Source organism: Poeciliopsis prolifica, unplaced genomic scaffold (assembly GCF_027474105.1).
Source record: "Poeciliopsis prolifica strain line A6 unplaced genomic scaffold, Auburn_PproV2 SCAFFOLD028, whole genome shotgun sequence".
Lineage (NCBI taxonomy): Eukaryota > Metazoa > Chordata > Actinopteri > Cyprinodontiformes > Poeciliidae > Poeciliopsis > Poeciliopsis prolifica.
Window position 1 is genome coordinate 3,870,860 of NW_026562403.1, and position 27,396 is coordinate 3,898,255.

A 27,396-nucleotide genomic window follows, 5' to 3' on the forward strand; every position below is an offset into this window, starting at 1 on the left:
TTTTTACCTGCAAACGACGAAATATCACCAATCTGAGAAATCCCTTAAGCCTGAGGTACCTCTTTAATTTCATGAGTTCAAAATTACTTTAAATAGTCAAAAATATTGCCAGTCTTCTCATACCTCTAAATACAATGTTAATACCTACACTGAAATACCATAAATTACAAAAACAGGAGAATGAAAAGCATTTTATCCACTACTGTACAAAGGCATTCATTAACAATAGCATTAATATTAAAGTATTTCATCTCTGTCACTCCACTCGACACATACATCAGACAGAAAATAAGTAACATTCCCCCTTTAACATGAGTCTTATTCCAGTGTATTAACCTGTGTAACTAACTACAGAAGGTCTTTTAACTACATAATTATACTGTGCTAATGCTAAATGCAAGTCTGTTGGCATATAATGGAGTTACAACGGTGTCATTACAGTGCAAACAGGGCGCTCAGATAGATATAAGACCAGCAGCACCTTGTCGAGATACAGCTCTGTCAAAAATAAATAAATAAATAAATAAAAACGATTTTGCTGACTTTGGAGGGAGAGAATTCAGAGCTGCTTTTATACAGTAAGAGTATAAAACTTGTAACACGGTGTTATGACATGGTGTTACAGAGAAAAAAAGCTTTCAGCCGTGGGTTAATACACAACAATAAGTCACCGCAGGGTGTTACTGCATTTTGATTTGTCCATCCATTCATTTACAATGCCAGCAAGAGTAAGAAAGTTGTGTTGTACAGTGTTATATTTATATCACCAGTGTTATAACTTTACTTAAAAAAAAAGAAAGAATATAAACTGAGAACGGTTGAATAGTCACCTGTGAGGCGTGACAATCAGTGGCCAGTTTCACTGAGGGTGGAGATTTACAGACATGAGGATGACGCTCTGTAAGCCCTTCGGTTTGCACGACTCGGACCACGCAGGGCTGCCACACAGTAATGCGGTCAGTGGTACACTTTCTGTTGGAGAGGGGGCGTGTCAGCTTAATCATGTTTGACCCTTCAGGACGGGCCCACTGAGTAGAGTACCTGATAGAGTTGGTGTTGTATAGAGCCTGTCTAATATTGCTCAGTGTGTGTGTGTGTGTTTGCGTGGGCGTGAGGGTGTGTGCACCTCTCTAACGACACGTGGCCAAGTACGGATTCAGCTCAACAAATTAGCATGCCACCGAAAGAGACATTTGTTTCATCAAAAAGGTGATGTATTTCAAGCATTTAGTTCTAATTTTGATGATTATGGCTCACAGTTTGTAATAATACAGAATTCTTCAAGAATGTTGTATTGTTATAGAAGACGATGACAGAGAAAAGTTTTTACATTTAAAAGTCTCAGCAAGTACTATCGGGAACCCTTCACAAGGAGAGAAAGACAGTTTGCTGAGGAAGCTGGCTGTTCAGAGCGCTGTATCCAAGAATTCTAAAGAAAAGTTAAGTGGAAGGAAAAAGTTTGGTAGAAAAAGAAGCATAATACATTCTAAATTTGTGCCATGAGCTGGAGCTCGGTGCCACAAGTTTGTGTTTGCTATGAATTGACAACGACAGTTAGCAAGACGTAAATAATGTGCTGTTAAATATGTTCAAGCACTAAATTAACGTCTACATTACTAATCATTATTCTGGTTTAATGAGAGACAAACTATCAGGAGTGGAAGTAAATGCTTCACAATTAAAACTGTTGCTCTGTTTTTGATTTCTGAGCTTCAGGTTGCCGTGGAACTTGAAGCTTTCCCACTCGAGAGACAATCCCACGATCGCACTCAGCAACTTCCGAATTTACTGGTTAAAAATCCAACTTCAGGGGATGTTGCATTTTACACCAGAAAGTTAAACTTTTGAGCACAAAGATAAATCAGCGTGGTAAACAGGAATGAGCTCCAAATTGCAAAGAAAAGTCTATTCAATTATTCATCCAACCGTCTAAATACATTATCAGTGCGCGTGTGTGGGGGAGTCAATGCAGTACACTTGAAATATGGTGCACCACAAAATATTTCATCTGAGTGAAGTTTTAATGTAACTGAAGTTTTAATGTAACTTTGTGCAAATAAATTTGCACAAATTTATTTGCACAAAAATAAGGGTTAAGAAGAAATCCTTAACCAATTACTGAATGCATATTAGATGCTGCATATGGACAAAACTTTCAGTATGCCCACATTTACGTATTTAGATTATTTTTTATTGGTCTGATGTAACATTATAATTTTAACAGAATTTTAAGATTCCTGTTTGCTGTAAGCCATAATAATCAAGGTAACATAAATAAATGCTTAAAAACATAACTCTGTGTAATCAAGCGAGATAATAATGAATTCCAGATTTTACATGTTTTTTTTTTTTTTACTAGTTTAAAATAACTTTTTGTGGATGCAATTTATTTAGATGCATCTATACGAGTGCACACGGTCATATCAAACCTCGGGACACACACGCCACACTGAGTTTGGCAGGAAGACAGGTCATGTCTACTGTGATAGTGGAAGCTGTCTGGATACGAGGATTTCTCATTTCAGCTATAGCACTCAAATTTTTGTGTTGCATGAAAAAAAGGCCATCTGGAAGATTCATTGCTTATCTGTCATATAGGTTTTTGTAATAAGAGCCGGGAGGGAGGGGGGCGTACAGAAGTCCTTCATTTCTGGTAAAAGAAAAATTCATATACATGTATATTTGTCAGACTCCGTTTCCCAGCAGCTTCGTAGATCCAGGCTGGGGGTTGTTCAATGTGGTTACATTCCTCGGCAGCCCGGGCTCAAACATGGGTTCTTCTGTTCAAAACTTCCCTGTACAGTAAGTCACTTTGGATCAAAGCATCTGCTAGTTAGAGGACAACATTTTTTTTTGGAGTGGGGGGGACGAGAAGGACGGGATTTGGCAGCTTTGGCGCAGTTCTTTTATGTCTTAACAGCAATTATTTCCACATGACTTTCAACATTTCCCCTGGAGTGCCGCTTTAAAGAGGAGTGATGTGCAATGTGTGTGTTTGAGTAAATGTTCGGCTCTACGCCGCAGCTCTCCCGTTCAGACAGCAGACGGCGCCGAGGCACAGTTTTGTTTTCGTGTGTGGCATCTCTACAACTGAGCTTGACCGGTTTGACCAAGTGAACGACAGCCAATCAGAAGGCAAGCTGAGGTAGTCCCTGCATCGTGTTCAACTACAGGAGTGCTTGCAGAAGGTAGGAACCTGATGCCTTCAAGGTTAAAATCAGGGATCAGCTGCCCCTTGTGTTTAAACGGTAAGTGTGGGCAGTGCATCGTCTCAGATTTCTGTGGGTGAGGGTACACGAGGAGTCATGGAGGGTGGGATTGGTCTGTGTGCTGGGCTGTAAATAAATCATCATATGGCTCTGTCTGTGAAGGTGGACACCCTCTGTCTCTAGCTGGCTTCCTCTATGAGACGAGCCAAGGTGTCTCTGAGCTCCGTCAGCTCAAAGATCTTGCCGTCTAACAGCTCCAGCAGCGTCCGCAGGCTCTTCCTGAAATTCTCCTGCTCTTCCTGGTTCTCCTCCAGTCGTTGCTCAGCTCCCGCTAGCTGCTCCTCCAGCACCCGACTGCGCAGCTCCGTCTCCTGCAGAAGGAGAAACCGAGTTATCGGTGTGTGTGATGAGGTAGCTGTTTGCTTTTGAAGACGCAGCGCTTCATGAAATAATTTACATCTCTTGAAATTTTCCACATCCAATTGTGTCTGATGTTACAACCAGTAGTCTGAGGTTTTATGTGACCAACTCAAATTAGTACAGACACATTGGTAGAACTGAAGAATCTTTCTTCACAGGTATCCACTAACTTTGTGTTGGTTTATCACACAAAATCCCAGGAAAATATATTATGGTTGCTGTTCTTATTGGACAAAATGTGAAAAAGTTCAACAAGTGTAAAAAGTTTTGCCAGGTGCTGCATGCTTGATACAAAGGGAGGAGAGGTTTACTTCAAGCTTCTGAGTCAGAGTGTCTTTCTGCTCCATGAGGTCGTTCATGTTTTCCAGTTCTTCTTTCAACTTCTCCATTTCCTGAAGGGGCACAAACACGGAATGCGTGATGTATACTGTACCTACATGCTGCATCACTCCTCCCTTCTGTACTCTTGCAGAAACACACCTCTTCTTTATCCCGCAGCGCGTTCTCCAGCTCCTCTATGGTTTGGTTGAGTTCCGTCTTTTGGGATTTGATCACCGGGGTTTGGTTACTCTGGCACTCAAGCTCTGTCACCTGCAGGGATTGAGATGGGTGTTTTTGATTGAGTCACCAAACATTCTGATCTCAGTCTGTCTCCCAGCATGCCTCTTTCTTTATTCCCCCCACCCTCTCATCTGTTTCTGGCTTTCATGTCGACTTCACAGTGTCCCTCCTAAACGAGTGCTCCTATTTGATCAGAGTGATTTAATCACACATGAAAACAAACAGGCTCACCCGTTTGTGTAGTCTCTCTGCCTCCTCTTGGTAGGCAGCCAGTTGCTGTTTCCACTGTTTGACGTTGGCCGTGGATTCCAGCAGGGCCGCCGTCAGCTTGGCGTTGTTCCCCTTCAGCGCCTCCAGCTCGGCCTCCCAGTGTTTTGTCATGGCCGGGCTGGAGAACACACACATGTACAGGCCGTGTTTTCAATAAGGCAACATGAGCTGCTCAGCGGATGCCAGCTGTAAGCATTGCAGGCGATGAAAATAACAGATGCAGAGTTTGAAATTCACTCATTCAAAGTGCAACTCACTTAATATCTGATCTTGCCGGAATTTGCAAAACTTGAACTTTTCAGAGGCTCATCTACTGATTTGTGTATGTAAAAAAGAAAGAAAGAAAGAAAAGAGACTCCAGGACAGATGGAGGCAGCTCATATTCTCAGTTTCACTCCATCCTTTCTCCAACACACACACTGGATATGCTCTCACACTGCAGCATCCCTCTGCTGAGCCACAACACCCACTCTGTGACAGCGTGAAAGACGGAGAAAACCCTGATATCATTCCCACTGAACTCCTCCAGCTCGCCTTCAGTCCTTACGCAACATCCACCCCGCTCTGCAAGCGTGTCTGCGTGTGTGACGCATACGAGGGAGACGACACCTCGTCCTACACATGCACATGCAAAACTGACACTCAGCCGCACGCTCGTTCACACACACACACGCACGCACACACGGTCACACACACGCTCACGCACACGGACGGAGCGGCGCTGTCACCGCTCCCGCCAATGTATAAACCTCACACAGCAGCTCGGAGAGGCAGAGAGCGGGAGAGACGTCAAGATGTGAGGATGGAGACAGACGGAAGGAGCGCAGGGACATCAACGGAGGGAGACAGAGACAGAGGACAAGACCCCGAGACGCTTTATTAAGAGGCTGAAAAGGTTGGAGGGGGTGGGGGTCGCCCGAGACCATTTCTGGCTGAGGACAGAGACACATGGTGGGTAAGTTAGAAGCTGCTATGTTGTTGAACTACCGATTGGAGATGATTGATCATTATATTATTAATAATAATAATAAAATGTGTTTTCTGTTTAATTTTCTGTGTTGCTAAACAAGATTACATATACGATTATGTTTTTTGTTGTTGTTGTTTTGTTTTTTTTTGTTTGTTTGTTTTTTTGCTGCTTTTGTACATTTGTACACAAAGCAAAAATATTTTGTGGACAATTAAAAAAAATAATTCAGGACCAAATTGTGTGATTTTTCTCAGAAGCACAGCAATTTAACACAGTCATAAAAAAAGAAAAAGTTGTGCTTTAAAACTTTTTCTCATTTCTGAATGTAACATGTTGCCGCTTGTACATATTACCGGTATTTAATCAGCTGTAAATAAACTCTTAACTCTTTGTTTTGTGTTTTACTACATAAAAAAACATCTTTGAAAGTTTATTCATTGTGAATAAAAAGACTGAGGAGCAAAGTGTGAATGTGTGACACACACAGAGGCTTTTACCGAGTGTCCTGAGAACAATTCAAGAAAAAAATGTATATATATATATAAATATATATATATAAATAAATAAAACAGCGAGGCACAGCAGTTGCCATGGCAGCAGAGGAGGAACGGCGGAGACGTCGCAGTGATCTCCTTTCACCCAAACCCGCAGCCTGACGCCCACATCCTCCAGCACCAGAGGACCATTCACGTGCAACCCAGGAAATCCAAACCGAAAAGGTCCAATAATATCAATAAAAACCATTCGAAACCACTCCAGCGGAGGATCTGCCAAACGCGCCCACTTCCCGATTTAAGAAACTCGTCTTTCATCCACTTCTCTCCTCATCGGTTCTCTGCTCCCACGCGCACCTGCCCACGCAGAGCGCCGCGCCGCCTGCGTCCCGCAGAGACGAGCGCGCGTCCAACTCCAGATGTGCCAAGACTGCTCCAGATGCCTGGAAGATTGGCAAAAGTGGCGCCGCGAGCACCAGCATTTTGGAGGGTTTGGCTCCGCGTGCAAAGCGACACACACTCAACATTCATTCAATGTTCGTGTCAACAAGTAGAAACACACGTGATCAACCTTCTTGTGTCCAGCTGGTGAATGTAGGAAGATGTGAGTCAGAGAAACAAAAGCAGCATCCACCGTTGCTGCATATCTGTGAAAATGTGAGTGAGGTTTGCTTGTTTCATGCACACTTGCAGAGTCGACCCCGTCTCCCACGCATGCAGCATTAATAGAAACACCAGCGAGGCTGCAGCAGGCAGTGGGTGTCCTCTCCACACATCGCTCTCTCTGCACTGATCTGTGCAGCTTCACATCATGGTAGCCTTCTTCAACAGTAACCATAAATCTGTCTGATAATCTCTGGATGTTGATGTCTCCCTACAGTTATGGTCAGGAGTTTGCAAAAGCCTCACTGTTGCCTTTACTGTCGTAGTATTTCGATTTTGATAAGCATTCAAAGCGTTTGTTCTTCACAGTCAAATGATGATGCAACCAACACCGGACATGAATTTGGTGTTGAATTTTGATGTTATACCTGAGTGTTTCTTTAATCCCCACAAAGTGGCAGGAATACGACCAGGTTCAAAAATATACATACAGTGTGATCAATACTTGTTTACTTGTCCTGAAGTGATCTGCAGGAGCATGAAAAAGCTTCTCCTGTAATTCTGAATATTATTATTTTTTTGACCACTTGTCTTTGTAGAGATAAAGTTCATTACCTCAGACTTTGATAAAGTTTTGCATCATTCAAATTAAATCCTAATTTATCAATTTTAAGACCAAGTTTGATGACTGTCTGTGATCATTGCTCTCTTGGAACACTTGACATTAAGTTTCAACTTACAGAAAATTAAAATGTTCAGGAAAAACCCAGGAACAAACATGGCAAAAAACGTTTGATGAACAGCAAAGGAAGTTTCATTTTAACGTGGCTTGAGGGGCTGCAAACAGTGAAGAAAGGCCAAAATGACACTTTTATGTTCACTCAAATTTGCCCATTTTACTTTTAAAGACCATCTCTCTTATGGAGAAAAATTTCACAGTCAAATGAGTGAAGTTTAGACTTTCAAACTATAGGAGGACTGTATCAACTGCATAGTGGTGGCAGAGTCATGCTGAGGGCTTTATTAGTTGACAGTGATATCCACCATTGCACAAAATAAGTGGAATAAGGATAAGGAAGTAGGATGGCAAACAAATTCTTCAAGTTTTACATAAAATAAAAAGATGGTTGAAACTTAAACACGAACCAATAACCTCAAAAACACAACAAAGTTGGTATTAAATTGGATAAAATAATCTTGCGTTAAGGTTTTCTGCAATGCCCCCAAACTCAGCTGTGCGCAAAGTGGATGAGAACCTTTGACCCACTCAAGAAAACTCAACAATTTAGATAAAATCTGGTTAATTCTGCTTTAGAAGGGTGGTCATATATCAAACCAAAAATTACACCTGAAGTTTGATTAGGGTGAAAAAAAAGTGTGTAGTTTCCCTACACCGTGCTGAAGAACATATGACCTAATATTAGTGAAAATTTATTTGTACATTTGAGTCTGTACGCACAATTTTGACCCTGCGTGGATTAAAGGAAATCCATGAGCAGATCTAAACTCTTCCCTCCCTCAAGTTCTTGTTAAAAATCACTCATGTAGCGTCCTGCAACCCCGAAACAGGGAACTGTTCAAATGTATCATTTGGGACCTAAAATGAATGACATTCATGCCAGTAGTGAGTGTATGCAAACTTTTGACCAAAGCTGTGTTTAAAAACACACTAAGCTTCTTCACTCAAACACCAGAACAACCATATTTTAAGTCAGGAATTGACATCTTTAATTAAAATGAATCTCAGCTACAGTCAACAATAGAAGTGGCACAAAGTTACAGATATTTCACAAAAAGGAAAAGCCTGTGGTGTACATTTCACGACAAAATAAGACTTTACTCTTTTAAACAACTCAAACTGATGCCCCGCCCACTTTCTCTCTCTCTCTCTCTCTCTCTCTCTCTCTCTCTCTCTCTCTCTCTCTCTCTTCACTTTATTTACTTCAGCGATGCGCTGTGCACTGATTCTGGACATTTAGGTATCGGTGACTCACGTACAGCATTTACACATATCAAGTTCCTCTCCGACACACACAATCTGTGTGTCTGTCTTGCTCTTTCCATGCCTCCCACTACCCACATCGTGTTACATAAGTCTTACATAAACACTTCGTCGACACATTTTTGGCGACGAACCCCGCAGCCACACCTTTCTGAGCCATTTTGCACCGCAGTGAAGCCCGAGTGCCATCTTACAGAGACAGGTGCACATCAGCAAAGGTTGGGAGTCACATTTCAGTTTGCAGTTTGCTCACAAGGCTCGGAGGAACGTGTACAGCGGTAATTGTGCATGCATCGGTGTCACAGCGACACCCACTCAGACAGGAGATTTGACTTTGCATTCATGTTATTGCACTGCAGCAGCCGCACATATACGCGAGCGCCTTCGTACCCCTTGAGACTTTTCCATACGGTTTGTCACGTTACGATCGCAACTACCAAAAGTGATGGACCAACACAAGTTTTGTTTTTTTCCTCCAATAAAAACTCAATTAATGGAAGAAGTTCTTGGTTTATAACAGCATGTCAACATTCGGGATTAAATCCAATTTGGAAAACAAGAATGGGCACAAATATTAACCTCTGCACCAAGATACAAAAACACAAATGATGTTTTCACAAATTATTGACCCAGGTAGTTTGAATACAAATGCACACCACACTTTTTAGATTTTTATTTGTAAAAAAACAAAACAATGTCCTTCTACATTAATAAAATACTTTGTTGCAACAAATAACTGCATTATAATGCGATGAATTTTGATTGTAACGTGACAAAATATGAAACCAATCCAAGAGCGTGTATGTGTATTAGCAGGGCTCTGCAGCTATGCATGTGTGTGTGAGGTTCCTCAGAGAGCATGCTCAGATTAGACAAAAAAAAAGGAAAAAGTGGATAATGGTTCTTGAGAAACAATCTAAGTGACATTGCTTGCTGGTTGGAACAATTGAACAGTATGTAAACGCTATAATTCCAGTAGAAAAATGTCTTGTGACTCATTTCATTGCATCCCTCCTTACAGGAGTTTCAGTGTTTTATTCTTACATTTGCGTAATAAATACTCAGTTCATAATGTATTGGAAAACAGCACCCACCCTTCTGCAAACCTAAAGTCAGGCTCTTATTTTAGAAAAACATTACATCTGAAACTGTTGTGATTTTGTGTGTGTGTGTGTGTGTGTGTGTGTGTGTGTGTGTGTGTGTGTGTGTGTGTGTGTGTGTGTGTGTGTGCGTGTGCGTGTGCGTGTGTGTGTGTGTTTAGAGAAGTCACGGTGTCGCAGCAGTCGGGACTATCAGAAAGAGCAGACCCGACAAGTCTTAAGCTGCTCCCTAAAGAGGAAAAACACGAGAAAGCAGCGGTGAATACAGGGGCTTCACTCTTCTGTGCTCACATGGAACGGATATGGAGGTGAACGCAGACACAGAGGAGAGCGACAGGGAGGATCGTTACGTCTGCACCGCAGGTGACGGACAAGCGGACAAAAAACTCACAACCATCATTGCTTGGGTGAAACAATAAAAAAAGTGACCCTGGTGCTAATCTTTTGCCGGTGAGCACTGCGGGATATACCTGTGTGCGAAAGCCAGGGCGTTCTGCGACGGCTCCGGACGGCTGTCCGAGTTGGGAGTCGTGTCGCAAATCTCGTCCGTGCCGTTGATGTTTTCCATGGGGGGAGTCACCGGGGTGAGGGGGGAGGCCAGCTCACCGGCCGGAGACTCCTACAGGTGGGATAGATAACGTTCACAGAGTTATTATCTGCACGACGCCAGCCGAGATTATACTGCATGAGTTCAACTTCGTCCTGCTGGAGCCACAACCTGCTCACACACGAACATCAGTCATTCATTAAGTTCTCATTTCACATCAAATTAACAAGAAATTGAATAAGAATTAGGAGGACAAGTTGAAGTCTGTGGGAAATTTTCTCTTATGTACAAATAAGAGTCAAACTCCAATTAGACACACTGATGTTGTTAAACTTTGATTCAAATATGATTATTTGCTTCTTACAGCTAATTAATAATCAAACAAATGAAACAACTTTAAAAGTGGAAATGTTAATGCTGAAATGTGAGGTCAATGATAATGTTATTTTCTAAAGTTTCTTTTAATCTGATCAACAAGCCTCATGGAGCTGCACACCCACTGCCTCTCTATTATTAGACAAAATGTCTTTTAGCAACTTGCACAGAAAATGTGTGCAATATTTTTAGCCATCAAGAAGCTTCTGGTATAATTTGGTGAGTTTTTTTTTTGATCACTGCTCTCAGGTTGAGCTCTTTAAAGTTCTCGGTTTCCAGGGACAGAATAAACTTTTTCACATGTTAAAAAAAGATTTTTAATAGGATTGAATTTGAATCTGTATGCAATTCAACCAAAACACTTTTGGAAAAAACACGGATGATCAAACCTGTCATTTAAACAAATTTAAACATTTCAATCTTACTGACAAAATAAACTGCACCTCATTTCTCTTGTATCTTTAAAAACAACAACCCCGTTTTGCCCTTGATGCATTCTCAGTCCGGACTTGGAAACAGCAAATCAGCCTACAGCTGAAGGTCCTCTAATCTCATAGAAATTGTGGCGCAACAAATTTAGTCCATCTTAGTGAACAGTTCTACATTCCCACAGGCCATTAAACTAGCTTGCTTTAGTGCAGGGAAATTACAGAAGCACAGATTAATTCTTATCTTTATATCCCATACAAGAACAAAATTATACGAGAGACAAATCATTTAGTTGCTGCACTCATAAAACAAAGCTGTTAGGACTCTGGGCCGGAGCTCAATGCAGCAGGACAATGATACCGAACCGCATGCCTCTGACGGCCAAGAAGGCGGAAAGAGATAAGAGGACGATTATGGCTGGTTTTACATTCCGCGCTCCAAGTTCATTAGCGCTTTATGAAGTATTTGTTTGTGACGTATTTCCACTGGAGCTCGGCCTGTTGGGACCAGTGTGACGGCTTTGGGTCCGTGTCTTCTCTTCCCTCTGTTTTTTTCAGTGAAAAAGTTTCTCCTCCAGCTTTAAGTTGATTTGGAGTGGAGAAAAGAGAAGGATCTGAGTGCCAGCTGGCCCGTGGGTGAAGCTCTGACTCTCAGCGATGGAGAAGCTTAAGCAGACCTCTGCAGGCTCCTATCAGCCAGGCTGCAGCCTTCACAGTTACGGCCTGTCTCTGACTTGCAGCGCTGCTCTGTCGTGTGGCACATGCAGCCCTCAGCTCCCGGCGAGCGTGAAGCTGTCCTCCTTGCCTCATTAAGAGACATGCGAGAAGCAGAGACTGCGGCACAGCGCGGGGCTTTCCACCGAGCCTCCATATTGAAAAGATGCGGCTGTGAAGCCGGGTAATGGTCTTTAGATTAAAACCCAGATTTCTCCAGGGATTTCCTGAAACAAGTGAATTTTCTCTCCTAGAAACGACTGAACATCCCTTGAAATGTGTGGCTGCCACACTTTGTGTGCACACTAAAGCCTTATCTTGGAAATGTCATCTTTTCATCAAAATTTTATTTTGCTTTCCAAGTGAGAAGTCTGGGCATGAAACCATCAGGCTACCATAAAGTCCAAAAAGTTGATAAATGTCAGTGATTTTCTGAGTTTCTAGTCAGGAAAAACACAAGAACGACGCCTGAAGTTGGGTTTCGTACAAGAAAACATCGAAGCGGCATCACATCCCCAAGTTCAGCATCCAATACAGTCTCTGCGCATGTCGTGCACTGGATGCTGTTTGTGTTTTATTAAACCATAAGGTGAGGTAAGGTCACTCTTTTTGGCAGCTGGACAAACTTAATTCAGATGAGAATATAAACTTTAGAGTTTATGATAAACCCAGTTCTAGGGTTTAACATCCAATAGTAAAAGTATCTGGAGGCCAAAGAAGCAGCAAAATAGCTGATTGAGTTTAATAAACAATAAGTCGAATAAAAGTCTAAGTTTTGATGCTTCGACCACCAACTTATAAATCAATATGGAAACAGATATTGATTCATCAAGATCAATTAAAGACTGGAAATTTCAACATTTCCATGCTCAGTTTAATGTGTTCATATTAATCCAGAAATGATAAATGATCAAATCATATTTTAGATTTTGGAAGACTTCAATACTGTGAAGCAAAACCACACATAAATGTGGGAAGCATTTTTTGCTTTTCCAATAATATCATTATCGTTAATATAAAAGAGGAATCAGAACACTTCTCTTACCAATACAAGGCACAATGAATTTTATTGTCCTTTTATATTCAAGCCTTCAGGTTGGAGTGATTGTGTGGAACAAAGTGTGCTGAACTTACTTGAGAGGGAGAGGTGGCCATCTCCATCTTCTCCTGGCTCTTCTCCTTCGCAAGCCGTGCTGCTTCTTTATACTCTGCAAACTTCTCTGCAAACTGGACAAGAAAGACAGCCGTCAATATTGGCTCTAAATCCTACGCTGTGGTTTAATCTGCTTAGCACAGTCGTTCATAAGAGGGAAAAGCTGCTTCCAGTAACAATCAGAGCTGGACCAACACCTTCAACCAGCCTTTGCTCCTGCAACCCTGCCTTCAGCCACATTTCCCTGAAACAAGTTGGATGATGTTGATCTCTGGTTATTTTCGTCCCGTCATGTCCAGTCGATCCAAAGCGGAAAGGCAACCTCAGCTGAGGCGCTTTAAGCAAATATTAACACCGTGTTTCACAGACACGTCCCTGGCTTATCATAAGGGTGAGGTTCATCACACACACGGCTCCTGCTGAGTAATTTAGTGTAAATACAGTAGCAAGCTGAGTGCTGAGGAGGAAATTCAAGACTCCTCTCCAGCCGGTCCTTTTGTCGGCCATTAGTCCGGTTACAAAAACTAACCTGATATCATTTCACTTTGGTGTAACATAAGAGTTGTGCTGCAGTGATCTAAATGCAGTGGTTCTCGGTTTAAGTGCTCCAGAGTCGTTCTCACAACAGACACCTGAGAACAAAAGCCTCTCCCTAAAACTTTGATTCAGAGGAAATGCTTCCTAATTGGCGTCCAGACTGTACTGACCAATTCCTGGCCACTGTTTTTCACTCCAATCCTCCACTTTTGTCAGAGTCTGGCCCAGGTCACATCTTTTTACAATGATTTGTATTTGTCTATTCTTCTTTCATGTGATGAACAAAGCTTATAATAGAACTTTAGCTGGATTTTTTCTCTCTATCTAATATAACAGAGAACAAAGAAAATAGGAGAGCAAATCACATTTGCACGAGGTCACAGCAAGGTTTAATAGCTTTCCTTTGGAAAAAGGTTCTTTTTACAGCCAATAATTTTAACAACTGTGTGTTTTCTAACAAGAGTTACATCCAACAAGGATAGCTGAGACTTTTTGTCCGATATATTAATATATATGTGTGTATATATATATATATATATATATATATATATATATATATATATAATATATATATATATATATATATATATTATATATATATATATATATATATATATATATATATATATATATATATATATATATATATATGTGTGTGTGTGTGTGTGTGTGTGTGTGTATATATATATATATATATATATATATATATATATATATATATATATAATATATATATATATATATATATATATATATATATATATATATATATATATATATATATATATATATTTGTCTGGAAATGTTTAAACATACTCCTTCATTATGTGTTTCACACTGGAAGATAATTGGTGACGCGCTGCCTCCAAATTGTTACAAGTTTAATGTAACAATAGTGTAATGCTTCAAAAAATACCTCTTGCATAAAACCATGTGACATTTTTGACTTGAGAGTCCACTTTGACATTGGTCCCACCTTGGATTAGCTCTTTCAGCCTCCAGGTGCAACAAATCTGGATTTATATGCACAAAAACTCATTACGCCCTAATAGCTTTTACAGAGTCTGCTCTAATTTTACCAAAAATTGTGGAAAACCTTTCTGCTCTCCCAAGATTTGTTTCCTCTCACTTTTTGTAGATAAAGATGAGATTTTATCACTTTTTTCCACTAATTAACGCCCCATTCGGCCAAACTGAAGAAGGAGCTCTATTTTTGCTCAACAAAAAAATTCTCCTGACTTTTACTCATACTTAAAGCATTCCCACAGCACGTTCTACCTCCCCCCACCATGATGCTTCATCCCACAGGGACGACGAATTCAGAGCGCATGCAACACCTTAGGATGCTGCAAACAGCTACTGGAGTAGAATAGGGCATCTGATTTAATAACATCCATTTCCTTCATTCCCAGTAGCTAATGGATTTCACAGGAAATGCCTTTAATGAGCTTAAGCTTACTGCTGAGTGGTGGTGTTGCATAACTATTTTACCAGTCTAGATGTATGCGGAAAACTTCCCCCGCTGGGAAGCTGCAGCACAAAGTAGTGGAAGCACTTTGAGAACGTGAGGTGTGTTGACACAACGCAATCTCTCAGGCAGCGAAGATAATCAACCCGTCCGGCAACAAAAGCGTAGAAGCAACAGATTCCACGTGGCTTGTCGTGTTTGTGGAAGGGTTTGTTTGAGCGCTGGTACCTTTGACAGATGATGCTCGGTGGAGAAACCCAGTCCGTAGACGGTGTTCGCTCGACTGTCCGCCCACTGACCAAACTTCTGTGACGTCTTTGTGAACGTCATGTTCGGACTGATGGTGCTGTTGATTATTGCCTGCAATAAAGAAAAAAAAACCCATCAAATTTAATGAGCAGTATATATTGCGATAAACCCATTTATGATACATGTATTCATCAGACATCTAGCTCTTCACAAAGTTAGTTTTGTCTTCTAGACCCTGGTGTACATAGAAATTATGTTGCTAAAACGTTTCTTCACATTCTTTATAGAAGAAATGCTGAATATATGGAAAAAAAAACTCTATCTTATTGATTATGGAATATGCATGAGAGAGAAAGCCTAATTTATCCAATATGATACAAAAGATAACTAAGTAAGCAGGGAATGCTTTTTTTATGTAACAAAAGTAAAATAAATAGGTCCCAAAAAATAACCTGAAATATTAAATAAGCACCAAAATAATTAAGACATTTTCTTTTTCATTGTTGTTAAATTTCTTATTTTTGTTAAATTGATGTTAAACAATCTACTTTTCCAACAAACAAGCCAATTATATTTTTTTTACCTGACAATAACCTCTTGAATCAGCTTGGAAAGATCACAGATGTTCTTGTCAGAAGATTATTGGTCATCCAGTGGGCAGTAATTTTAGGAAATAAAACCAGTCAGCGGTTTCAGATGAAAATTTGTAACAATTTTTTTTTCCAACATACCAGATTTTAGTAGCAGCTTTAAATTGTTTGCTGTCATTTTATAAGCTGATTATTTGCACTTACCGTGTTACTTTCTATTATGGGCAATTTGAAGTATTTTGTGACTCTATTGAGATGACGATAAAAGTGACAACAATCTCTGTCCGCCGCTTCTTTATTTTTGCATTGAGCAAGCAAATTATTGTGAAGTACCAAACAGGTTTAATCAGTTCAATTGTAAAAATTGAAACAGAAAAATCCAGACTGATGCGCAACGATGTTCTTCTTCAGGAGAAACGTGTTAAAAACTGAATCCAGTTTTAGTTCAACCAAAAAGAGAAACGTAATGCAGCTTTACTCAGAAATGTGGTTTACTTCTAATTCCTGGTTAATTATGCCACCTTTACAGAACATTACTAATAAAGACAAGAACTGGCTGCCTTATCGGCAGGGTTATGTAATAGACGGCGTTCCTGTTGGCGTCGAGAAGTGAATTTGAAACGGATAGCAGCAAGCCAAGGCGTTTTTCACACAACTTAGAGGTCCAGTATTTTCTCACCAATATGAGATGATAGTTAAGCTTGAATCTCAAAACATATCTGCAAAAATCAGTGGCAGAAGACGAAATGGAGGAGGAAACACAAAAGAATTCAATGCAGCATTTTAAAAAAGCGAACAGACAAAAGAAGCAATTCAGAAAATTTCAGAAAAAATGCCAACAGAAACGAGGAAAATTTGTTTGCGCTAACCCACAAAAATTCAGAGAAAACTGTGTTGTCTTCTTATAAAAAGTTTTCAGGCTTTCTGAAATGTTGTGTTTGGGCCCTCTATGATCAGAACAATCGCATTTTTGGATCATGTTGTCCACCTGGCCCCCTGCCAGTTTCTTCACTCTCTTTCTTGTCTGCTTCCAGTAAACCCTGCTACCTAAATAAAACCCAGCAGGACCGAGTTCCTACCTCTCAGATCCTCGAATCGCGATCTACTCTAGACTTTCGAGCTCAGACAAAGAAACCGACAGAATGAATCATGAGCCCACTGGCCCCGGAACGTCCTGCAAACCTGCGCTCTTTTATGAAGCGTCTCTGCGTTACTGTTTATCGCAGGGATTATTAACGGAGTTATTTACACTGGACATCAACCAAGACACGCTGACGGTATCCGGTAATGATGTGAGGCGTCGGCCCACCTTGGTTCCGTCCAGGCTGATGATCCGGTAGACATTGCGCGTGCTGTCATAGAAGTAGGACACAGTGACGGCGTGCTTGCTTGCGGGGAGCCAGTTCTTCTTGGTGTTGGGGTCGATCTGGAAGACGTGGGCCCTCGTGCTGTAGATGGGCTGCTCCCTGAAGGGGACAAAGAAGAAGTGGTGAACCTCTTTGTGCCTCAGCACCAGGGTCTCGCCTAACCCACCGGAACCCCCGCTGCCCAGTGGGGACTCGGATCGGCCAGGGAGCCTGATCACCAGCTCGCCGTCCTCCATGGCTACACCTCAGACAGTGATCCCTGCTCTCATTGTTTGGCTCCTAACTTATACAAGATTCACTTTTAAATCGCACTTATTCTCGTAAGATAAAGAACCTGTACTGTGAATGCAGCAGAACCCCCCGCCCTGTCTCTCTTTCTGTCTGTCTGCGTTTCTCTGTTTCAGGCAGCGCCGTCTCTGTGCTCAGATATGGGAATGCCTGCAGCTCTAAGTGAGGGTCACACAGGGGAACTCGGAGGGTGTCAAGCTAAATATAGACAGTAGGCCAATGGTAACTACAGTAGACACACCCCACAGAGCTGCAGTTTCCACATATACACATCGTGCATGAACAGCCGCAAACTTTTCCACGGTTTGCAAATGCAAATGTGATTGATTAGGGTTTCAGGTGGCAGAAGCGTGATCAGTATCACTGAACTGCACACAGTGATACTAATCACGTCTTCAAATTTATTCGTGTTTATTGATACTCATTGATCAAAATGGCAAAAAGAGCAATTTTGACAATATGGACAGATTTGGAGGATTTGAAACATCATTAATTGTGATTTATTGTAATAAAAGAAAAATCAAAGTTCTAATTGTGATGAGATATTTATCATCATGAATGATAAATGCTCACCCCTAACTAACTCAGAAGTCACCAAACGGATGAAGAGCTTCCATGCCCGTTATCGATTCCCAATGGAAATCCAGATGTTCAGTGAAGACTTCAGGTTGTTGTTGTTGTTTTGGTTTTTTTTACAGATTATTAGTGAACAAACAGCATCATGAGGATCAGAGGCAGCCCTCGTCTGTTTGCCACTCTGGGTGAACAATCCAAAGCAGGAAGCTGCAAAAAATTTGAGACACCATCCAGTAGGACGTCAACCTTGAACATCCAGTCTGGGCTGCAATGGAAAGCTTTAAATCAAGGGTGTGCAATGGCAGCTGGCAAGAAGAGTTTTATTCTGGGTTCAACACTCTGTGGTGAAGAAACTGTTAAATTCCTCCTCGGTTCCCAGGCAAGGTTAACAGAACTGATGATCTGGTTGTTTGGTTCAGGTGTGCTGGAGTTGCAACGCGTCATGAAGCTGCAGGACGCCGTCATAAGGACCTGCGGTTTTGATCGATCACTCCACATCTTTATCCAGTTTAAGATTGGGATTAATCCAGGGAGAACTTCAACATTTATGTTCACCGACACGCTGAACAGAGTCTGTGCGTTTCACAAATTACAATAAACGTGTATAAAACTGGCAGAGACACCCAAATGAGCAGGTGCCCTGAAATATTAAGAAGTGGGTATACGAAGGGAAGCTGAACGCAAATGCATGCTGCACTTTTAAGATTTTGAAAAGCATAAATCATTTTTCATCAATTTCATATATGCACTTCTTTATGTGTATCTGTCACCTGAAATTCCAATTAAATACAACATGTGGAAAAAATTGCTTTAGCAAAGGATCTGTATTACATGACTGCACGAGAGCTGGAGACTTGCCTTGGTGTGTGTGTGTGTGTGGCTGTCGCTGCGCCCTAACAGGACGAGTCATCCCCTGACCTTGCGCTCATCAATCTGCTCGCTTTGCTCTTCCTGTGTTGCTGCATCGTTGGGCCTTTTCTTGGGCAAACATCTACAGTCGCTACACACACTCGGGGCGCGGGGTGCCGAGGGAGATATTCTGGGCTGGCAGCGCTGGCAGAACGCGAGATAGAGAAGTGCTTACACTGCACTGCACTGTGTGTGTGTGTGTGTGTGGGGGGGGTGTGTGTGTGTGTGTGTGTGTGTGTGTGTGTGTAGGGGCGGCATCAAAGGCTGGCCGTATCAATGAATATTAAAATTCAGCGCCCCTCCTGCCTGTGATTAGCCGAGACACACAGAGAGAGAGAGACGAGGGGGACAGAGGAGACAGGGACACCGAGAGGCGTGTTGGACAGGGAGACAAAGAGAAGATGATTGGGAAGAGAGTGAATCTGGGATGATTAATGCCGCTCCACAAAGCTGCACGAATTATCATAATCATCAACAGCAGTGTAAAGTGGCAGTACTGTGAGTCATTTCAGCTCTCTCTCTCTCTCTTTTTCTCTCTCTCTCCCTCTCTCTTTCTCTTTCTGTTTCTCTCCCTCTCTTTCTCTCTCTCCCCCCCCCTCTCTTTTTTTTTAACCATTTGATTGCATAATTTGGACAGAGCCGAGGCACTGTTCTTCTTTTCTTTTCTCTCTCTTGCGGTTCTTGTGACCGCGGCAGTGTTGCTGTTCTGCGTGTTCAGGCCTGAGCCAAGCGGGTTTTGTTTGGAAACGCCGCCCACCGGCTGTCAAAGAAGCAATAATTACTCCCACAACGCAACTCTGAGGAGAGGAGCGAGGGAAACAAACGGAGGACTGAATTGCGCCGCCGTCTTTCGTTTCCCCCAGAAAGAGTCCTGATAAAAAATAAAAAATAAAAATAAATAAAAACGTGTCTGCCGAGGGCCCGGCGCGGCACAGCGGGTTGTTCACCAACCGGTCTTTTTCCAAGCTCTATTAAAAAAAAATAATAATAATAAAAAAAAAAGTTTAAGCTTATCAGCTCGTGACGGGAGAGAAAGTGCCCGGTCACCTCTTTCTCCTTTAACAGAGTGAAGGAAAGAACGAGGGAGGGAGAAAAAAGAGAGGACGAAGAGGAGGATGAGGAGGAGGATGAGGAGGAAGAGTGTTTTGGCGAGTGCAGCAACACAACACAAGGGCAGCTGAGAGTGGAGATAAAGGAGGGAAAGATGGACGACGTGAGAAAAGAAGAGAGAGAGAGAAATGAGGGAAGTGTGGAGGAGGTGATGAATGTAGGAGAAGAAGCTGGACTGATGAAGAGTCCTCCCATCTCCTGAGAGGAGAAAAAGAGGCAGTGGGAAGCTTTAACCGGCAACTCTTGTGTGGAGACAGAAATGATGGGGAACTTTGAGGAAATGCAAAGTGAGAGCCTTAAGAAGGTTGTTGGGAGTTATGTGTTGTCCATCTCTCCTAGAGATGGAGGAAACCAGGCCGTCTTCAGCAGGACGTTCTCAGTCCGGTTGTCTTGGCCTCTCTGACCTCCTCGCTGGGAGGCTACAAAATCCTTTCAGCTGCTTTTAGCGATTTTGTTCTTAATTATAGGAGAGAATAGGTGTATAATTTTATTTAAAAGTAATCCATAACTTCATTTTTTGATTGTGATGTTCTCTTGGAAATTAGATGCTTATTAAAAGTTTCCATACGTTATTTTTCTTTGTCACTGAGTAAATATAGCTACCTACTGAAGATTGTTTTGTTTTTTTTATTTCTAAAAGTTGTGATGCCATATTGCTGCAATAAAAGATTGATTTGTCCTAAAGATCCTTTCGCTTCTGTAACAGAAGAGCCAACCTGAACGACTCCTAGGTGTGTTCTGTTAAATGATGATGATGGTAATAATTAGCAGACGGCTGTGCAAACACGCAAAACAACTTGCACACATCAGCATGTGTTGATAATGTTGGTGGTTCTTCACTGCGTAGTTGGTTTGTCATGAGCTGCAGTTAAAAACAAACATCTTTTTTGTTATGTAAACCAGCATATTTAACCACAAAGATGCTGGAATCTCCCATATTTAATTTGATTGTATTATTTTCAGAAGGTTTTTGTCGTCATGCCTTTTTACACTGACTGAGGTTCGGATCTCTGTGTGGAATGAACGAACTCTTCTGAAATATGCTGTCATGTTTGGACCCCTGATCAAATCAGACCTCTTGCTGGCGAATGTGATTTTTTTTTTGAGGCATAAAATTATTGCCTATCGTGCAACGTGAGCAGTCAACAGAATATTTTTTGAACTCATTGCTTGGCATCTGGTTTCTGCTGTGAACTGATATATTATTTTACTACGATCCACCATCCGGCTGCAAACTGTTTCTGTTCAAACCCAGGAAATCAGGACCAAAACAACCAAATCTACAAAATGATCAGTTATTTCCTTGCTTGAAGCCTGCATGCAAACAGTATTATCTAAAAAAAAATACATCCCACAAAAATCCCAGGGTTTTACATATTTTGTATGTGTCTCAGCTGTCTCTAATGTTCTTTATTGAGTTTTCCCACAAAGTTGTCATGTTTGGATCATATTTGTTCAATAAACTATTAATTGGTAGAGTTTGTGTGTTGTTTTTCCTCCCCCATGAGATAGACTTTAGACTTCATTATTGTCCATTAAACTTACATAAAATGGAAAATTTGCATTGGTAATGGCACAAAAATGCACAACACAAACACACATCAGATTAGATTTAAATCAATTTGAGAACTTGATAAGGACTTGATCTGAGATCTAAACTGATCCACCAAAATCTGGCGTGAATAGAAATAAGAAAATATCTATTTTTAAAAGTAGCCATGTCCAGGTATCCACTGTAAATATTTAGAGAGGGGGAAAAAAAATATTCTGCCTTTTATTTTCAGAAATATATATTTTGTAAAAAGTTTTTTTTTTTTTTCACGAAGCAAATTCAATAACCTGAAAGTGTGAAAAGTGAGTTATTTTTTCTCGTGATGTCAGAAAGTGCAGCTGTTTCTGCCATTTTCAGTGATGAGCAGATGCAATACGGCGACAGTAAAAGAGGTGACATAAGCTTTCCCTCTTTCACCTTTGCCACAGAGATACAGACTTAAAATCTCTCGATGAGTTGAATCCTCATCTTACAGCTTCACTTCACATCTAAATGACTTATGCAAGGGCAGGTCCGGCCTGACGCGTTATCGACCAGTCACAATGAGACCCACGCTTAAATTTACATCCTTGGAATGGAGTTCTTCATGAAGAGACGCGAGCATGTGGATGAAAGGTCTGAGCAAACTCCACGGTTTGAAACCAGATTCCTAATGCTTCAATTGCACACACACAGTTGAAAAACGCACACACGTGCAGCTCTAGAGATGACAACAGGTGCTGCCTGTGGTACCTATTGTGCATCAGGGGTTTGATGCGCAGATGTGACTCACAGCATGAAACCAAACAGATTGCACACACATGGCTCCTGTTGTACCTCAGAATGCTGTGATTTATTTCTCCCTCAGTGTGTCCTCTTTCATCATCCAGCTGGCCCTCCTTTCCAACAAATTTCAACACGAAACATTTACTTAACTCTCACTTTCCTCTTTACCTTCTTCTCCTTCCCTCGCCACTATAGCTGCCCTTGTTACCACGTATGTCCAAAGTTTTAATAAAGTAGTTCGGACTTCAAAGTTATTGAGGAGATGCTTCTTCACCGGCGGGGAATGGCCGGCTTACCGCTTTGTGATCTGAGTGCATTTGCAAACAGAAGTGTTGATAGGGATCACCTCCGCATGTCCTGCACCGCGGTTTTCCTCTCTGCCATTATCAGAGCTCCAACAGGCTTCGTATTGAGCCACGGGTCTGGAAGTGAAATATGACTCTATCTGCCTTTATTACCAGCCAGGCAGACAGAGAACTGAGCCGCAGCCATGTGTGTTAATCTAATCTGCTCCTCTGCATATGTGCAGTGCTTTGCTGAAGTTTTTCAACCCAACTTTTTCACATTTTCTCAAGCTAGAAAACTCACCCTTCGACGTACTCCTTTGTGTGACAGGACATTTTCAAATATGGAAAAGTTGAATGATTTGCAAGTTACTGTAGGACTAAAACACACAAGCTGGTGGCAGCGTAGGGCCTGGATCGCAGTTAACAATACATTCCACTGTGGATCAATTGAGTCATTGAGTCTGTTGCATAACAGCAAGTTAGTCACCAACATGGCAGGGCCCAGTGGAGAGCTGGAGCTGAGTGAGACACGGCTGAACGATGGGCTGCCCACACCGTAGGAGGACAGCGTGGGCGACCGGGGTCGGTGGGGAGGGGGTTGGAGGGGGGGATAGCTCTCCAGTGTATTGTAAATAGTTAATGCAGGAGTTTTGGCTGACATCTAGAAATCGCTCTGTGGCCGTGCCACATTATTATTAACCTCCTGCTGTGTAATTAATCACAGTGAAGAGCAAGAGACAGCTGTTAATGAACGGCAGGCTGAGCGGAGGAAACGGACCGCTGAGCTCGGGGTTAGGGGGACATGCAAATGAGCAGGTCTCTGTGCGCTCCCAGTGTGTGAGGCTCACGGCTGATTCACTTATGGGTGCCTGTGGTTTGGGGGAGGTGGAGGGGCTGCTTTGCGGGGGGGGGGGGGGATGCGCAGCGGCCGCCTGTGCTGCCATAGAGACAGAAAGCGGCTTTCTGTCAGCGCAGAGTTGCAGCTCAGGAGCTTCAGCTGACATTCCTCTGCTGCTGACATTGTGCTCTTCTCCACACAGACGAGCAGAATAAGGAACAGGATGTACAGCTTGCATCTGAACCATCTCTGAGTGAGAACAGAACAGAGCAAGGATGCCGGTACGGAGACGTGCGCACGGTTACATAACAGTGTAGGAATAATTGTGCATCACTCCAGTTTCCAAGCGGATATGCAGAATTAAAGCTGCCAGCCGGAGCTTTTTCAAAGATCAATCAAACCTGCTTTAGATACAGCTTGTCGCCCATTTTTTCTGTTTCTTTTGCTATTTTTCTGTACACTGATAGTTAATCAAGGTAAAATTGATCCTCTCAGATCTGGCATCGGAGTCACATGACTCTGATGACATCACATAAGGCAACGCTTCACAATCCTTTTGAGAACATCAACTTGTATCTTTTTTTTTCTGTCTCTTCGTTTTTACATTTTGATCAGCTTCCTCTTTCAAAGATGTTCACTTGTCGTGTTCTGTTGCAGAAAAACATTGAACTCAGATCTGAGAACATCTTCCAACAGTGAAATCGTTTGAGAGGAGGACGAGGCCGAACCAGAACAGCCAGATCATATTATCAAAGATCTCCATTTTGAACCAGGTTGTGATCAGAACAAAAAGCTTTGCGGGGATTCCTTTCATTAACCCTTCATAGCAGAAGTGCTGCGTCACTTCCGGTGATGTCACTGACTGACCCGTAATCTACAAAAAAAAAAAGAAAAAAAAGCAAAACTTTGCTTATTTTCAGTCAATTTTTGTTTTATAAAATCTTTCAGTGGATTCATTTATTTTTTGAATCTTTCTTGTGTTTTGTTGTTTTTGTATGCCTGTCACCATGGATGAGTGAAGGGGAAGAAACACCAGAAATCATTTTTTACAGAGCTATGAGAAAGAATGAACCGCTTCATTTTTATGAGGATCTCCAGCCTTAAGCAGTGGTCGAGAGTCAGCAAGTAATCATAAAAGTTTGATGGTGAACTGTTGCCCCGACACTGAACTTCATCTACACGTTCATTTTGCATTTCACAGAATTATCATGTATTTTTGTTTTCCTTTTCCACTTTAGTGTAGAGTTTTCAGTCGCACATCAGAGGCCTGAAGTGATGCTGACTTCAGTATCAAAAACACATCCACCCAAAGCTGTCCAGGGAACGTTAACGTCACATTTTGAAGCACATAAAGGTCTGGTCCAATTATGCCGTTAGATGCCAAAAACTGAACATGTATTAAAAATAATAATAATACTAATAAAAAATAATAAAAAAAAAAAAAAAAAAACAGATAAATGAACGCAGCTTGCATAAGGTTGTATATTATCCACACTTACCCCATTGTTGTGGTTGAAATGAAAGGCGACACCTGATCACTGATCGCTTCTCGCTGGAATTAAAAAGCGAATGTGCTGGATGGGCTGCTGCGTATGAAGGGTTTTTTTTTCTTTTTCTTTTCCCCCCTCTCTCTCTCTCTTTCTCTCTCTCTCTCTCTCTTTTTCTCTCTACACGACAGTCTGCAACGAATCACCGTCGGTGCGTCTACAGGAATGCGTTGACAGCTGCTCCATTCCCCCCTCTTCCCGTGTCACCGCATGAATTCACGCATACATGTCGTGGTGCACATGGCCCGCTGGTCAGACGTCCTCCTCCTCTGGTCGCCTGGTGACGGAGCAGCGGCAGAACGAGCGGCAGCGCGGGGCTGGATCCGGCGCAGATGATGCTGCTGCTGCTGCTGGTGATGATGATGATGATGATGGGGATGGAGAAGATCCCACGGACGCCCCTCTGTTGCCGTGTAAATTACAGATCCTCGCTGGAAGGGCGGAGAAGCCCTGCTGCTGCTCAAACTGGGAAAAGACGATCCTCATTCAGCAAGAAGACAGCGCGCAGCATCACCGTCTACGGCAGCCCCCACTCCCTCTTCCTCTCCCTCTCAGCCTATTACCACAGGCTCGCGGGCTACACCCCCCACTCCTGCGCGTCCACGCCGCAGCTACTTCACGCACGCGTTATTTAAAGTTGCCTCCTGCCGTTCTCTGCAACATCAGTTCACGCCTTCCCCCCACCTTCCACTGGAACACGAGTGAAGCCTGTGTTCAATTATCCTGCAGTGTGTTACTGATCCAAGCCCAACAATCCACGGAGCCCCAATTTGCACCCCGCATCCCTCCCCCCCCCAAAAGAGAAAAAAGCCCCACATCTGGGTGATGCATCCGCTTCCCTCCCACTGTCGACGTCACCACACCATCCTCCGCAGTGACGTTTCTCCGTGCTCAAGGGACTGATGCCGTTCGACGCCTGTTGTTGTTTAAAATAAGTTTTGTCGAGGTGAAATGGGCTCACCGGGGCTGTCAGAATGAAAGATGCTGAACAACACGACCGAGGAGGCAGTGGAGTGGTCTGAAAGATCAGGATCACTCCAGGCTTGTGTTTTGATCATTTTTTAAAAATCTTCCAGCGCAGAGAGATGATGATTGGATTGAAATGACAATTTATATAGTTTTTTTATTTTGCAAAGTGCCTTCAGATGATGTGTTGTGAAATGATACTTTATAAAAAAGTGTCATTTTTTTATAAACTTATAAAAAAATTCAAAAACAGTTTGAAATAAAACAAAAGTGGCAAACGTTTTGGCATTAGAGCAAAGATTGAGGCAACAAAATTGTATTGTAATATAGGCTAGATGCTATTTTTCAAAAATGTAACATTTTTAAAGATGCATTTTTTCTACTTTTTAAACTTTTTCTCTATTATTAAAAAAAACACTGTTTCCTGCAATTTCCTCAAAAATGTTGCTTTTCTCTTGTTGCGAAGCTGTTTGTCACCTTTTGAGCTAAACTTTTCCTCACTGCCTTAGTAAATACATATTTTTGTTCAATAGTAACAACAGTGGGGAAGTGTAAAAGAAAACGGTTCTTTCTCCTTCAGATCTCACCCAAGCACATCATTAAAAAAAGACACAAAAAACCCCCAAAACAAAACAAAAGATGTACCTTTATATCATTATAATACCTAATTTATCTGTCAAATGATCAAAAATGAAACATCCTTTTTCTTCTGGGTCACCAATAATCTCATGGTTTAACACATAATTTTAGGAATTGAATGTGGCCAATATCAAACTCCTATTTATTGAACTGGTGAAGAAAAACAATAATTGGTCATGTCCAGGATACATGATGAGCTTTTCAGTGGAAGAACTTTCTGAAGTGTGGGAGGGAGGAGGAGATGTAAAACTGGATTTTCTGGTCATTAAAATGGAGGAGAGATGCGCTGACAGCAGCCATGGTGATTTTACTGAACTTATCTGATTTACGGACAACATGCAAATCAAACTGATTTGTATATTTTCAGAATACCTCTCTAGCACCGCAAGCAATATGTTAAAGGGTATGTAAAAAGGATTGCGTGAGTTATATCAGCGGCAGCAAGCGGGAGCACACAGGCTGCAGATTAATTTGACCATATCCACTAACTTTCTGTCCCAACTTGGAAAGGGTCAACAACAACAACCAATCAGTACAGATTATGTAGTACTTATGTACTTTTTGTTTCTAATATTGCAGCCTTTCGTGATCCTCTGAGTAAATGTTAGATGGGTAGTAATAAGAAAATTCCACTGGATGTCTGCAATAAAATCAAAACGTTCAGCATATAAAATAATAACAAGGAGCTCTGAGACAAACCAGGCACATAACAATCACTCCGTGTTTGTTAAATGTCTGCCAAAAGGAAAATAAAAGATTTCCATATTTTGGTGCTGCTTTAGAATGAATTTGTCCAACTCCAAGCTTTTTTGTTTATTTCTTTAAAAATTCTTTTTTGGATTTACCATGTATTATATATATA

General features: G+C 41.8%; 1 protein-coding gene across 3 annotated transcripts; it reads right to left on the reverse strand.

Moving 5' to 3' along the window:
- Positions 1 to 44: 44 nt before the first annotated feature.
- homer1b (homer scaffold protein 1b) lies at positions 45 to 25,663 on the reverse strand. Of its 3 annotated transcripts, XM_055049187.1 has the most exons (9): positions 24,882 to 25,663; positions 17,000 to 17,156; positions 15,080 to 15,211; positions 12,828 to 12,920; positions 10,100 to 10,248; positions 4,422 to 4,578; positions 4,110 to 4,220; positions 3,941 to 4,021; positions 45 to 3,580 (listed from the first exon to the last, which is right to left on the reverse strand). In XM_055049187.1, the coding sequence occupies exons 1-9, from the start codon at positions 24,884 to 24,886 to the stop codon at positions 3,389 to 3,391; spliced, it is 1,077 nt and encodes a 358-aa protein (XP_054905162.1). In that variant the 5' UTR covers positions 24,887 to 25,663; the 3' UTR covers positions 45 to 3,388. The 3 variants fall into 3 exon arrangements, with proteins under 3 accessions (XP_054905162.1, XP_054905161.1, XP_054905163.1); XM_055049186.1 differs by lacking the exon at positions 24,882 to 25,663 and having other exon boundaries at positions 17,000 to 17,690; XM_055049188.1 differs by lacking the exons at positions 45 to 3,580; positions 3,941 to 4,021; positions 4,110 to 4,220; positions 4,422 to 4,578; positions 24,882 to 25,663 and adding an exon at positions 7,900 to 9,858 and having other exon boundaries at positions 17,000 to 17,698.
- Between the last annotated feature and the right edge of the window lie 1,733 nt (positions 25,664 to 27,396).